General features: G+C 38.5%; 1 protein-coding gene across 3 annotated transcripts in view; it reads left to right on the plus strand.

The window, feature by feature from the left end:
• The window catches only part of ACTN2 (actinin alpha 2), a 67675-nt gene that overhangs the window by 19782 nt on the left and 33464 nt on the right, over positions 1 to 14429 (plus strand). For all 3 annotated transcript variants that reach the window (XM_057414445.1, XM_057414444.1, XM_057414443.1), the window contains exons 2-5: positions 5460 to 5574; positions 6143 to 6262; positions 12193 to 12279; positions 13356 to 13443. In XM_057414445.1, the coding sequence (XP_057270428.1) occupies positions 5460 to 5574; positions 6143 to 6262; positions 12193 to 12279; positions 13356 to 13443 (410 nt within the window). The remainder of the gene's footprint in view (positions 1 to 5459; positions 5575 to 6142; positions 6263 to 12192; positions 12280 to 13355; positions 13444 to 14429) is intronic.

The raw sequence follows: 14429 nt of genomic DNA on the forward strand, positions 1-14429 counted from the left end.
ACTGTATCCCATTTAGCCTAAAAGTAATGAAGACCCTCAGCTAGCTAGAGAGGAAAAAAACTTTAGAAGAAGAGTTATAAAGAAGAGCTTTAAGAAACATCTCTATCAGATTGAGCTAATTAGGGATAACATATATGTATAGAAATGTATTCAATGTTCACATTTGAAGTTAGTTTTCTTCAAGTGTCTTCTGCCCTGGGTATTAGAATTTAAGGTCCACTTAAAATGACTTTTGCTTCTGCTGTACTTAACAGACACAGGAAGTATCATGTTTCCTATAAGTGCAATATTTTTCATAGCTCTTGTAAAAATTGGATTTTGTCTTTATTTTCTTATGTAAATGTTACAGAAAGTCCAGAAACTCAAACCTGAATGTCTCATGTGGGCTAGTAGCCTTTTTGGAAGGGGCGCAGACAAGCAGGCACATGCCTTCTAAAATCAATATTTTAAAACTTGTAAATATTATAGGAGACAGGAATTGATTTGCACTGGAGAGAGTTATGAGACATAGGTACAAAATAGGATACAGGTCTTCAATCCTTTATTGGGCTGGATTCACTTCTCAATTTCAATTCTGAGGGCAACTAAATAGATCTTCCTGGCATGTACCCTGTACATGTCCTTATGCAGGGTATGCAGCTGTTTTGGTGATGTACATTTTGGACTCACTGTAGTGCCAAACTTGCCCTGAATCTTCAGCAGGAGGAACAAGTTGTCTTGTGGCCCACTGACGGGTTACAGTTTTGGAGAGGGTGGTTAACAGTGCCTTCTCAATTCTCTCTATCCCTATTATCACACACACATATGAAAATTAATATTATAGCATCTTGTTTTCTGGCTTTGAAGCATTCTCAAAAGTAAGTTATCATTACACTCCCATAAAACTGATGTGTGGGTTTACTCAGGAGTGTAGGAGAATTCATCTTTTAGCGATACCACTTTTCCCATCAAAACATATCCTTTACTGTGCATGTGTAAAAATATTTGCACAGAATGGGTGTACCCTATTATTTTTTTGGAATTAGCTGCAGTTGATTGATAATTGATTAGGGATAGCTTCTATTTCTGCCCATTGGTTGCACTCCTACTTGTCAAGGGCTTGTGAAATTAGGTGGCTTGAGTAAATTACCAGGTATAGTTTGGTGGTTTTTTTTCCCTCAGGTACACACTTTGCTGTCACAGCTTTATGAATCCAAATTATGGAGAATATGCTATTGCCAGTGTTCATAATGAGGCCAAGCGGGCATAGAAGATAAACTGAACTCCCTTTTCTAGAGCTAGCTTTTCTAAAATAGACCTGTGACAGCAGTGGACAATTAATAGTGCATTAAGAGAACATTTACCTGTGGGGCTGCAAATTCTTTGGCTTCCTGCCCCGCAGCCTCTCTTCTGTGGTCTCTCATCTAAGAATGCCAGCAAAGTTTCTTCCGTAGTAACAACTTTGGAAAGGAGAAAAAGTGATTTATTTATTTTTAAAATTAGTAGAGCCACCTATGGTAAATACATTATAAAAAGAAATGTCTAGCTTTCTAGGCACTTACTTGTATCCCTCCTGGTATTCGGTTTGGTGCCTTCTGTCCTGCCTTGTTTCTCTGGTCAATCTGATATTCTGAAATGTGCTGTACAGTTCAGCAGAAAAAGGAATTTGCATTGTCTAAGTCATTTAATAGCTTTTAAATCTCAGTGGATTACAAATTTGCGGGGTACTACATGCTGGCTGTATCTTGATCTCCCTGACTTGAACGTGCTTTGAATTGTTTCTTAATAGCTATGAATAGAATTGTTAGTTAAAGCCAAAGCAGTGGGAACAAGTGGTGTCACAACAAGAATAGAAGGATGAGGGTGAAATAAAATGTGAGTTATGGAAACTGTTAAAATTTGCAAGTTAAGTTTTGCAGTAGCTTCAACAGAGTCACTTAACGGGTTGCATCACTGAAACATAGTAAACACTTCCTTAAGCAGCATTCCTGTAGCCATGTTTGGTCCCAGTAAAGTAAGCCAGTTTGTAAGGCATCAAGCTATTAAGCCACATGCCAAGAGTCTGCTGTAATGTACTGCAGCAACACTTCCCATGAGGCTCAAGACGACTGTCATGAGGGGATAGCACCATTTCATGACCTGATGCACTGATGAAATAGAAAGCTCTAAGAAACTGTGGTTTATATAAAAGATCTAAATCTCATATTCAAGATACAGAAGATAATCTAGGCTATCTAGATACAGATAGTAAAGAACCCACACACAATAGAGTGCTTCAGCAGAACTTCATGTGAATGGAGGCTTTCTAGGTAATTCCAAGTTTATCCTTTAAAATGCTACAATATTGATGACAAACTCCCATGCTACTGGAAAGAATCTTAAATAACCTGCAGATATAAAAATACAGCCCATAAAACCAGTGACTGTCATCAAACTGTTTATTGAAAACACCTTGACTCAGCAGTAGTAGCATCTTTTCCTTGTTTATATCATAGCAACACTGGCTGCTTAGTGTCTTCGTAAAATGAACAAGATTCAGAAGAGAGCTTGTTTCTCAGCAAATTCAGTGCCATAAAAATGTCTGTTTAAAATATATGAAAACTTTGTGATCTTTGGGTAAAACTTGTGTATCTATCAGTGTGGTACTCAGTAATTTGAAACAGCTGTTGTAGGGGCAAAATAGAGGACCACAGTGAGATTAGAGGTGGACAAAATTCTAATTTGCTTTTATATATGTATTTATATATACATATATAAGGTAAGGCGTGCCTGGTTCCATTTTTCCTTAAGAAACTGAGAAGTAGCTTTCTTCACAATAAGAATCAGATTTGTATTTTAAGACTGCTCAACTGGTGGGCTCATTGTCATTAAATTAAATGAAAACTGGGGAAATCTCATTTACTTGAGTAGTACAGGGTCAGAACATTCACTATAAATGTCTAAAAGAGGAGATAAAAATGGCTGAGGTTTTTCTTCAAATTCCTTGTGGAGTTCACCATGATGTGCTGGAAAAATTCTACAGACTGCAATAGTGTCTGCAGAGAAGCACATCACTTAACCTTAATTCTACAGACTGCAATAGTGTCTGCAGAGAAGCACATCACTTAACCTTAATTCATGAAAGGCTCATGCATTTACTGGTTCAGCTTTCTAATACTTTTGCCAAATTGCCATGCAAGGTTCATGTGCATTTACCCTTGGGTTCTTTCATCTGTTTTTTCTATATTACCATAACATTGTTCCTTCCAAGGGTACTTGTTATAATTTTTTGGTATTAACAAATGACTTAATGTGGTGCTAAACCTTTCTAGATACATATCAGTAGAACAGAATACTGCTTAAGGCAAGCAAATTAATCTTATAGACTAGATCCTACCCCTATAATGATCCAAAACAAATACTGTCTTAAGACTCCATCATGTTGAGCCCTGAGGGTAGAGGTGCCTAGTATCTCTGCTGTGTTGCTTGATACACTGATTTCAGGTCTCCCATAAGCTCAGTAAAGCTAGTTGCCTTAACATGAGGAAAGTTCTACCTTCTCGAGTGACTGTTTTTCAAGCTAATATCCCTTTATTAAAATAGATACATTTACAGAGGTGCTTCAGTGCAGCTATACTTATCTTCATCTGTATATGCAAAGATTTTCTTACGCTTCTGCTTGCAACTCTCATCCTCTGCAGGTCAACAGAAACCCTGCCCAGATCCGCTTCCAGTACTGTGTTTTCTCCTCTCTGTCTCTGAATATCAAGAATTAGGGATTTCACTGAACAGCCCCCCCATATCCATAGCACTTCTTGCTTCTTCCTTTCAATTGAATAGAAGTGGATAAAACTAAAGTTTAGCAAGCTGTTTCTTGTCACTGTAGGAGCTCTGAGAAAAGAGCCCAGCAAGCTGCACATAAATTCTTTGCATAAACTGAGTGTAACCCGGCGACAATCAGAACGTTCTTCTTTAGCAGAAAGTTGCATTTTCAAGAATAAGCCATTTTTGAAAATTCAATCTATATCTTCTTAAGGTATGAAATCTGTCTAAAATTTATGACATTCAGTTTCAGGGAAAGTTTTTGCCTTCATCTAGTTGCCTTTCTTATTCTGTTTCTGAAAGGTCGGAAATAAAATGGCTTAAAAAAACAGGCAAGAAAAAAGCCAACAAAAATTTCATATTGACAATGGGGATTTAGAATATATTTTATTTTTAAAATCTAAATACATTACATATTTTTAATCATGGTAACAATATTTAAATTATATATTATAGTATAATAATATTATTACCATGGCAACCATGGTAATAACATTTAAAATCATGGTAATTTGAAATAGCAAAGGAAGGAGAATTCCAAATATGTGGCAGTTTTAAGAAGCGGAAGTCTAACTTACCAAAATGTATGATCCTGTCATATACCTACAGTTAAATACCTGGTGAAATACCTAGTAAATTTTTTTCCGTATCTTAACTGAAAAGCAAGGAAAATTTGACAGAAGGCTGAGGAGTAGTGGGTATTTGAAAAAGGCTGATTTTAACAACTACATTTCCTACTAGCCCATAGTTTTATTTCATTCATATGAAGGTAACATATATATGACCTGTGTAGATCAATGGACTTAGTTCTGCTTTTTTCTGTGAGTAAAAGCAGACTTGGCTATTCTCCATGGAGAGGGAAATGTGCGTGGTTGCTTTTGTGACCTATTTCCCCTGCAGATTTAAGTACCTGCATTTGTGTGTTTCCTGAAGTTGTAGCAGTTTTCTGAAAATCATACAGTTAAGAAATAAAACCACTGGTAAGGCAGCTCATAGCTGCAAGATCTGAATGCAAAACTTCTGCACTTGAATTATTGTAAGCTTTCAAAACCCATTCTAATTGTCCATGTTTTCAAAAGGCATTCTGTTTCCCACTGTAGTTGCAAGTAAGAGAAGTCTTTCTTCAGTTACTTCATCCTAAGGAGTGTTCTCGCAACTTTCTGCCTCTTAGAAATGCATGCTATTTGCCCCTGGCATAGATAATCTGTATAAGAACTGTTTATCATGAGTTCAGGTAGTGGAAGTTTTTGCTTCTGTGCTTGCTATTGCCTCCATTTTTTCTGTTACCCATCTTCCTTTTTACTATATAAATCTTTCCTTCCAGAAAGAATGTGTAGCAAATAAGTCCCGACATAAAATTATGTGCTCAAAGAATGTTGAGTAGTAATAACTATTAGATAACTTTTGCCTTTATGTGCAAATCTTTTTTTTTTTTTTAAGGATACATTTATGAGCAGAATCTACCATATTGCTTCTAGTCAAGCAATTCTTTGCATCTTCATGAACATCTGGGATAAGAATTTTGAACTCAGCAACATAAAAAAATTAATGGGAGTTGGACATCCAAATTTTAAGACTGCAGTAGTGAAAATCTCAGATGCAGCTTTTACTGACATGGCTTAGCAATTGTTTTAGAAAATGCCTTGTTGATAAGATTCTTTTTTAAATTACTATTACAGACGTTTACAGCCTGGTGCAATTCCCACCTCAGGAAAGCAGGCACGCAGATTGAGAACATTGAGGAGGACTTCAGAAATGGCCTCAAACTGATGCTCCTATTGGAAGTTATCTCAGGTTGGCTGAAATGAAGTTTGCTATGTATTTACAGCACGTTAACTGAAACACTGTTAAAGAGCAAAACCGGTTAACAATTCAAAACAGTGAACACATCCTGCCTTCTTAATATTCAGCTCCTCTACCACAGACAGGAGCAATGACCTAGAAGTTGAGTAGCAAGAAGCACTCACCTGTCAAGGACAGGTTGGAAGAGTCTTGGGTGACATGGTTTAGTGTGAGGTGTCCCTGCCCATGGCAGGGGGGGGTTGGAACTAGGTGATCTTAAGGTCCTTTCCAACCCTAACTATTCTGTGATTCTATGATTCTATGTTTAGGGCAAAGGTAAAAATTTACTCTGGTTTTACTGCTATATCAAGAAAAGCCTAAGTCAGATATTTCAGCATTTGAATTTTCTCCTTGGGGTGTTGTTTGAAGCCCTATGACATGCTTTCAGAAAAATACCTGTTAGAATGACTGCTACCCTTTAGACAGTGTTCAGGGCACATTCACTCTTGAGTTCTAATCGCTTGTGTGTCTGTAGCCAGGTGAATGTAACAATAAACACTTTACATTTGTTACTCTGCAGGGGAAAGACTACCGAAACCAGACAGAGGGAAGATGCGCTTCCATAAAATTGCTAATGTCAACAAAGCTCTGGATTATATCGCCAGCAAAGGAGTGAAACTTGTGTCAATTGGTGCAGAAGGTATGTGACAGAGCTTGACAATGCGTTGTGTTTAGATCCTGGGCATTCACATGGCAAACATCTGACAGAGACACTTGGCCAAATCATGTGGGCCACTCTTCATATATAGATGCCTCAAAAATCCATTAATATCTATTGCTGACTTATATCTGTGAAAGGACAAGAGGTGGAAATTTGTGGACACCTGGAGAGAGATGGGGTATAAATGGTCTCTAAGATCAGTTTGTCTTCTGTGTTTCAGTGGGTGTTCAGATAATGACTTCTTCTTTCAGAGCATTATGTTTTTCTTACACATTATTAAAAGTAAGGAGCTCCTTTAGAAATCAGGTTGGATTCTAGGGTGTGTTTTATCCAGTTTGGGACATTTGTTAATCTTCAGGAGGTATTATTCAGACAAGACAAACGCTGACATCACTACCAGGTGGCTGGGACCTACTTCCATTTTATTATGAGACTGACTGTGGATATGGCAGCTGTGTTTCTAAAATTCACATGTAGAGTTAAGGGAGTGATCCAAAGAAATGACAGCTTGGGAGAGACTGAACATATGAAGACAGTGGGGTTATTTACTAAAGTTATTATTTTTTTATTGTTCTGTTGTTCAGGTAGTTAAATACCAACATGCAGTTGGCTAGCTAAATGCTCACAGATGTAAACTCTAAGCGAAAGAAGGCAGGCTCTCACTGCAAGTGAACCTACACCTCCTATGAGAGTCAATTCATTGTTTAATTAGGATTAAAAAGGTCTGTCTAGAACTAGCTGCTCCATGGAGATAATTGTATTGCTTCACATCCCTAGGCCTTTTAAGATTGATTTATGTGCCTTCTCTTCTGGTTTTCTGGTTTCTCCAGGCTTATATCTGTCTTTATTCTGGCTTTCAAACCTTGATCTCAGGGAGCTTAGTGTAATTGTGGCTGAAGCAGGAAAATTCTTAGGTGGGATAGGAGCACCTGTAGAAGTAGTGGAGAGATCTATCAATATTCATTGATTCCTCAGTGGTTTGACCTAGCCCATTTTGTTCTTCAGTATTGTTTTCCAACCGTGTTCAGTTTCTAGATTTAGAACTCCAAAATCCCAATATGTGTTCTCCGGGCAGAGCAGTTGTTTGAACTCACCCTTTACTCATTAGAGTCTGAACTGGATGGCCCATCTGAGGCCAAATCCATGCCACCTGTCTTTAGGCACATAACAGACGTTTTTGGGGAATATGCCATCAGCAGGGAGAAACAGGCAGTTCCCTAAGCTATTTCAGATCTCAGAAGAGCTCTACTGCATTTCAGAAGTGGCTGCCCCCCTCCATAAGTTGTACAGGCAGTCAGGGGCAGCTGGGCCTTTTGCTTTATTAAATGAAGTTGGATCGAAAAATATGCCACTACCTCTAAACCTCTGCTATTAAGGTTATTCTGAGAGCGACATGGCATTGAACAGACAGCAGAGGGTACTGAAGAGACAATTTATGTATGGAAATGAAAATTAAGATAGCTGGTGCAGAAATACTGAGAGTACAGAATGTGGAGCAAATGAATGATAGTTTCTCTCATATCATGCTGGGACTCTTAGGCTTCATGACTCAAAATAAGAGTGTAGCAAGAAGAGCGGTCATGGGACAGAGTGGTGATTATCTCTGATCACAGGTTGTACTATGTTTTGCACCAATGTTTTCACACCTAGGTCCTTCAAGTAAGGCTGGAGTATTTAAACCAAGACACATCAGTCATATCTGCTTCTGAAAGGAGCAGGCCAGCTCTCTGCACTCCCATCTTCCTCATTTTGCCCTGCTTATTGCAGCTCATTACTTCCATGGAACTCAGTGCTTGAGCACTTTCTGTATCACCTGAAGGCAAAGCATCTGGGATAGCTCATATCAGCCATTAAGCTCATTTAAACTAACCCTACTGTTCTCCTTGGCAGCAAGCGGCATGAGTTTAGATGCTCTGTCACAATAGGCAATTCTCTCTGGGAGTGAGGCAGGAACAAGAGGCAGTAACCTCTTCCAGCTTCTCAGCTAGTTGCTGTAAGGTGATGTCTGTCCTTGCACTCAATATTTCTTCCTGCATGTAACAGCAGGCCATACTTAGTAAGCCAGGATATTAAGGTGATGTTCTTGGGTGTGCTGCAGGTTTTTATTGCCTGTTTCTGGAATTTTTGATCTGTAAAATGGAGGGATTAGAAGCAAAAATTCATTTGTTAGCATTAAAAGCCGCATGTTAAATTCTTGGATGGAAGCACAGGAGAAAAATCCACTGATACTGTCATATCAGCTGCAGAGAGGATCCTGTCATTGTAAGACATTGCACTATGTCAAGTATGGCTGCTAACACACTTTAGATTACATCCATGTGGGCAGGAGCAGATAGATTTGTGTGCCTTCCACTCCTACTCTAAGCAGGCTGAACACAAAGCCAGCTCTGGCCCAGGCGTGCTTAGTGCTCTGTTAAAGTTTACCACATCCCTTCTACTAAATTTGTTATCTAAGGCACAGTGCCGTGCTGATGCAGCAATGCAGTATCACATCTGACTGGGTATAGTTTCAGAGTGTGGGACCTCTGGCACCAGTACATGTTTAAAGAGTCCCTGTGCCCCCTTGTCCTGCATACTTGCTCCCACACTGCACAGCCCTACCCTGTCACTTAGGCTGACAACTGTTTCTTGAGCTATGCTGGAGGCTGGATCAGCAATCTGATCCGGGTTTAAAGCACACTTCACCTCTTTTCCGCCTTTTGTTACATTTTTCAGCATTCTTGACTGGGCAGTCATTTTAGGATGAAGATGGAATGAATGCCAGCAAGAAGGCAGAGGACAGGCTCCTTAAGCTTGTATTATTATCAAAGTCCTTAACCCCTTAACTCACTGCCCCTGTGTGTAAGCATGGGGTATATGGGCTTGTCTGCATCCATCTGTTTTGGCATTCTCTGAGTTACACGGATGCTTGGAATACTTTTTCATTTCCAAAGCATGAAAGTTTTGCTTCTATATCTGCTGAGGATCATGTTTTATTATCTGACATGCTGAGGGATCTATAGCATGTAGGCCCAAGGAGACCAACTGGTATTTAAAATGGGGCCTCAAAACAAAAATTAAACTGTGATTCCTGTAGGAAACTAGTACAAAACTCAATTTAGTATTTTTAAGGAGCCAGGAACTGTCTTTAAAGGCATTATTACTGTTCTGAGGCTGACTTCTTTGGGCTGTCTGTGTAGTGGAGACAGGTGATCACCTTTAACTGTGATACTGAGCAGAAGTCTAATTTAGCTACCCTGATCTGCCTTGTGGAAGAGTCTTTCGCTCCACTGGTGATGAAATGAGACTAGAGAGTCAAGAAGCTAAAGCAAAAGCTGTGAAAGTAGTCCTTACGAGCCATGCACAGTCCAGGAGTTAGAAGTTTTCCCTTAAGCTTTAAAAAATGCAATAACTCCATTTGTAAGGTAATTGCATCCAAAAAAAAAATATGAACTGAGATATGGAGAAACACAACAGATAAGTATCTTGTTAATAGGAAACACTTCTTTCACAGCTGTTATTCTGCAGGGGAAATGTATTGCTTTTCCAGGGGGCAGGAGAAATCAAATCAAAAGATCAAACGATCTGTGAATCTGCTACAAGGAGGTTAGAATAAAAATACATAAATAAACCCAAAGCAGAATGAAAAAATGACACTAAAACCTTTGAGAACTTGCCACACTGCCTTGCTTAGCTTTCTCTTGAGGTAGTTTTTACTGTTTTCCCTTTCCCTTCTCTCCTTTCCTGTCTTCATAGGCCAGCAAGACCCTTTATTTCCAGAAAGCTGTAGCTTTGTGTATGTGAGGCGTAGGAACTGTATTCCTCCCAGAGCAAGCAGACAGTGTGAAGAAAACACTGAAGTCTTTTTATTTCCTGTAGAGGAAAATGATAAGATTGAATAGGTATTTTTTCATCACTGATACTTTTCAACATTTAGCAACTTTGTTTTCCTTCTGTTTAGATATTTTCCTGTCTTTTATGCATGTCTTTTTTGTGTGTTATGCTAGCAGTAGATAATAAGAAACCAAACCTGGCAAATTGCTTGAAAAGTCTCCTTGAGGCACAACATAGAAAAGCCCCTCTCTTGCTCTTTCATTCTGTCTGTGTGTACATATGGGTATGTAAATCAAAACAACGATGCAGTGATTAGGCGAATCCATGAACTGATTGCTTGACAATCAACAATGCCTCCTGAGTATTTAAACTCATTTATTTTACATTTGAAGAAATTATTCTTTACTGTATATACATATCAGACATCCTATCAAAATACAATTAAATACTTGACCAAGGAGGCAGGAGGAGAGAGAATTACTTTCATGCTTTAACTGCCATTTGGACATTTTTGGCTGGGAGAGTTTAGTTCTGATATTTGAAAAGACTTGAGGACTTCCAGGAGTAATAGGGTAATAATAATGCATGGAAGGCAGACTAAGTCAGGTAAGAATTTTGGTAAATTAGTGTAGAACACAAATGGGAAATCTGAAAAAAATAGCTATTCATATATCAAGTTGGATTATCACACAAGAAAAGTAAGTATAGAATAGTGATGGGTGGTATATCTCCTACCACATTCGTTAATTCCATAGGTTCAAATGACAGCTTGTGTCACATACTACTGCAATTTAACATATATCTTAAGTCTTGGGGGTAGCAGCTGCTTTGTTCTTTAAAAGTTGCTCCTGGATTCAGAGATCTTTTAAGTAGCAGAGAGACTGCATTTTCTGCTGGCACCTCCATTGGCATTTGATGTTAAATTGAGGAAATTCCTCCTGCTGCAAGTTCTTCCCTCTCCTTCCCTGGAACACCAGTGGGCCCCCAGGCAGTCACAGCTGCTTCACTGCTAGAGGAAGGCTGGAGGTGACTTTCAAGTAAGAGAGCAGCTGGTGCCTTCCTGCTCCACTGCTTTTGGTGTGAGGTGACTGGGAAGGCAGCCTGTAGTTTCTCTTTCTCACTGTTCCACTGTCTCCCCTGCTAGTACTAGACCCTTATAGTCTCACTATGTTTTCCTGAGTCTCTCACCATACTTTTCAGGTTGATTTAACATTTTCACCATGCCTAAGTGGTCTGGCTGTACATTTTTTTGGTGTTGAGAAATTTAAGTGGTATCACTCTTCGTATTACAATGTAGGAGCACTGAATTCTGACTTAGCTTGTGGAGGGGACTGCCATGAATATGTGAGAAGGGCTGGAGAAAGCACCTTCCTAGAACCCTCTGTTATAGGTTGACTCAACCAGTCCTGAAACAAATTGAAACCTCAGAGGTAGAAAATCCCTTCTAATATCAGAGATGCATAAATGTGCCCGGCATCAGAGCTGTAAGACATTACAACGTTGTGGCCATGTTTCTGAGCTGCTTGACAGGAAGCTATGTAGCTTAGTCTCAGGTAGTGCTGTCTCTTGATCTGTTCTTCATATCTAGTCTGTGTTGGTACTATAGGTAAAATTTTCAAAAAAGGTCTAAATAATATAGGGGAATTTTTGATAACCATTTTATTAAAAAATAATTGTTAATGGCCTGTAGTTTCTTAAAATCTGTGGCAAACCGTATTTTTTTCAGTTCCTTTGTATCTGAAAGAAGTAAAGCTGATGTTCAGACTTTAAGAATGAATTTCCCCTCAGGGTCTCTTAAAAAAGTCAGCCTAAAAGGTAAAGATCTGGAACAATTACAACTACCTGGAGAGAAGCCTTTCAGTGTGGAAGGGCTGAAATGACCATGGCTTCAGTGATCTTCACTCCAACTGCCAGGGTAGCACAAGCCTGAGTTTGTTGAAAATAGAACCCAGATGAACTCTGTCGAGATAAAGAAATATGGTCGGTAGATACAAATGTCTTAGATGCAATATATTGTTTATTGAAATACATGATTAAAATAAGAGAAAATGCAAAAAAAAGTCTAAAAACTACTACTATCTCTTTTCTCACCTTAGAAATTGTTGATGGCAATGTGAAAATGACTCTGGGTATGATCTGGACTATCATCCTTCGCTTTGCTATTCAGGATATTTCAGTGGAAGGTAATAGGAATGCAACTATGTTAAATAATTAAGAAATTTCTTCAAGACATTTTTATGTGAATTGTGCCCAAGGGAGATGACTATTTTAAAAATTAATTATTTTTTCACAGAAAATGATGCTGAAAGTTCCCTACCCGGTGACAAAATAGATTTCTGGAGGGAAAAAGTAATTACCCTCCTTATCCTGACAGAGACCTTGAGCCAGCTTTCTAAACGCAGAGGTTCTGGGCATGTCTCTCAGTTATAAAGATAGATACATGCCTGGGTTTCTGGGCTTCCATGGCCTCAAACTATGCTTACCTTGTACGGTTGTCCTATTCCCAACATATTTTCTTAGTACTGTCCATTTCTTACATTCTTTGCAAATATTATCTGATTATATCCCTCTTCTTTCTAAAACTTCCCCCCCCTTCCCCCCTTTAGAATTTGTTTTCTTAACTCTCATTGGTAACTGGCTCCAAACGTGTGTTGTAGTTACAGTATTATTTAAATCAAGTCTGTGCTGTGAAAAGTCTAGAATTCTAGAAAACTCATCTCAATTTTCAACACAAGTAGTCCCTTCAAGCTCAGCACACTGTTCTGCCCGTAATTTGTGGGACACTAAATGTGGACCTAAGGGTCTGTTTGATCGTTTCTGTCCTTTACTTATGCATTCAGATGCCCTTAGGGTTCAGATAATAAAGGTATTTGTTCAGCACTTATACCTTCCCCCAAGCAAACTGACTGAGGCTACAAGTATTTTCTGTCTGGCTCTATGATGTTTGTATTAGGTATTTTTCTCCAAATATACATTCTGTTAACCCATATAATTTCTTAAACTTCTAATATCCCAGAATTATTGTGCAGGCGGAGACTGTAGTCTGAGTTGTTCCATTTGAACTGACCTCTGGGTCCTAATGGAACCTCATTAGTCTATTTGTATCAGTTATCTTTTAGGATTAAATGTTGGCTTATGCCAGGCAGTTTCAGGTGGCTGACCACATTTTAGATGACAAGAAATTAATTACTTAAGCACTTGTTACATGATTCCTTTCCTTTTTTTTTTTTTTTTTTTAACTCCCTGGTGTCTTTTACAGAGACCTCTGCCAAAGAAGGGCTGCTGCTGTGGTGTCAAAGGAAAACTGCTCCTTACAGAAATGTGAACATTCAGAACTTCCATCTTAGGTAAACTTCCATTATTTCAATGGGTAGAAGCAGTCAAAAATATTATAGGTAATTTTTTTCCAACAGTTGTGTAGGTATATATTTAATAGGAGAATTTCACTCTTCGCTGTTAACTAGATTAGTTTCAAATTTTCATGCTTTATCTTCAAAGTCTTTTTTTTTGTTTAGCCTTTGGCATTATTTACCATGGCTTACATAGCATTTAAAAGAAAAAAATCTCTCCTGCATACAGAATGACCATATTACATTATTAGAGGTCCTTGGTATATGGGAATATCTGCAGCACAGTGACTTGGCAAATGACTGCTTTCAAATGAAAGCCACTGTAGCTATAGACTGGTTTTGGCAAAAACACCAGTGTGTGGAGTATGGAAATATCTCATTATGATGAATCAGTCTTTATAATTTTGTAATGTAACTATAAATAAAGAGCCAGAAATGCATTCAGTACACAGCATTAGTACTTTAATTACATTTTTTTTCCAAATCAGGACTATGAGCTAAGCTGGAAAATTTAGGGAAGCTCCAGCCTTGTGGTTCTGTGTTTTCAGTAAGGGCTAGAAAGGGAGTTCTAGGCCGTATGCAGGCTGCCTGGTTTTGGAATTTCGCTGAGCTAGGTCCTGTAGCTCTGCCAGTGACCTGCCTCATTAAACTACAGGACTTGTAATTTGCACTATTTAACCATGTAATCTTGCCTTCCCTGGAGCCCTTATAGTACTTAAAACAAGAGCTCTGTATTGTGTTTTAGTGTTTTGAGTTAATTTGTAATGACAACACCTAAAGCCCATGTAGTGATAGAGAAGGTAAGCTCACACATGCATCCACAGATAAAAAGAATTTGTTTTATTTACAGCCCCTACATTGTCTTTAAGAGATTTGAAATTGATTATGTGTTACTTTCCTTGAATGTACAGAGGTATATTTCAGTAGAGATTTATATGGATGCAAGGTATGCTGTAAGTTACAGCATGAGAATCTTAGTGTAT

Source organism: Pezoporus wallicus, unplaced genomic scaffold (genome assembly GCF_028554395.1).
Source record: "Pezoporus wallicus isolate ANWC-B61680 ecotype Strahan unplaced genomic scaffold, APGP_CSIRO_Pwel_v1 contig_8042, whole genome shotgun sequence".
Lineage (NCBI taxonomy): Eukaryota > Metazoa > Chordata > Aves > Psittaciformes > Psittacidae > Pezoporus > Pezoporus wallicus.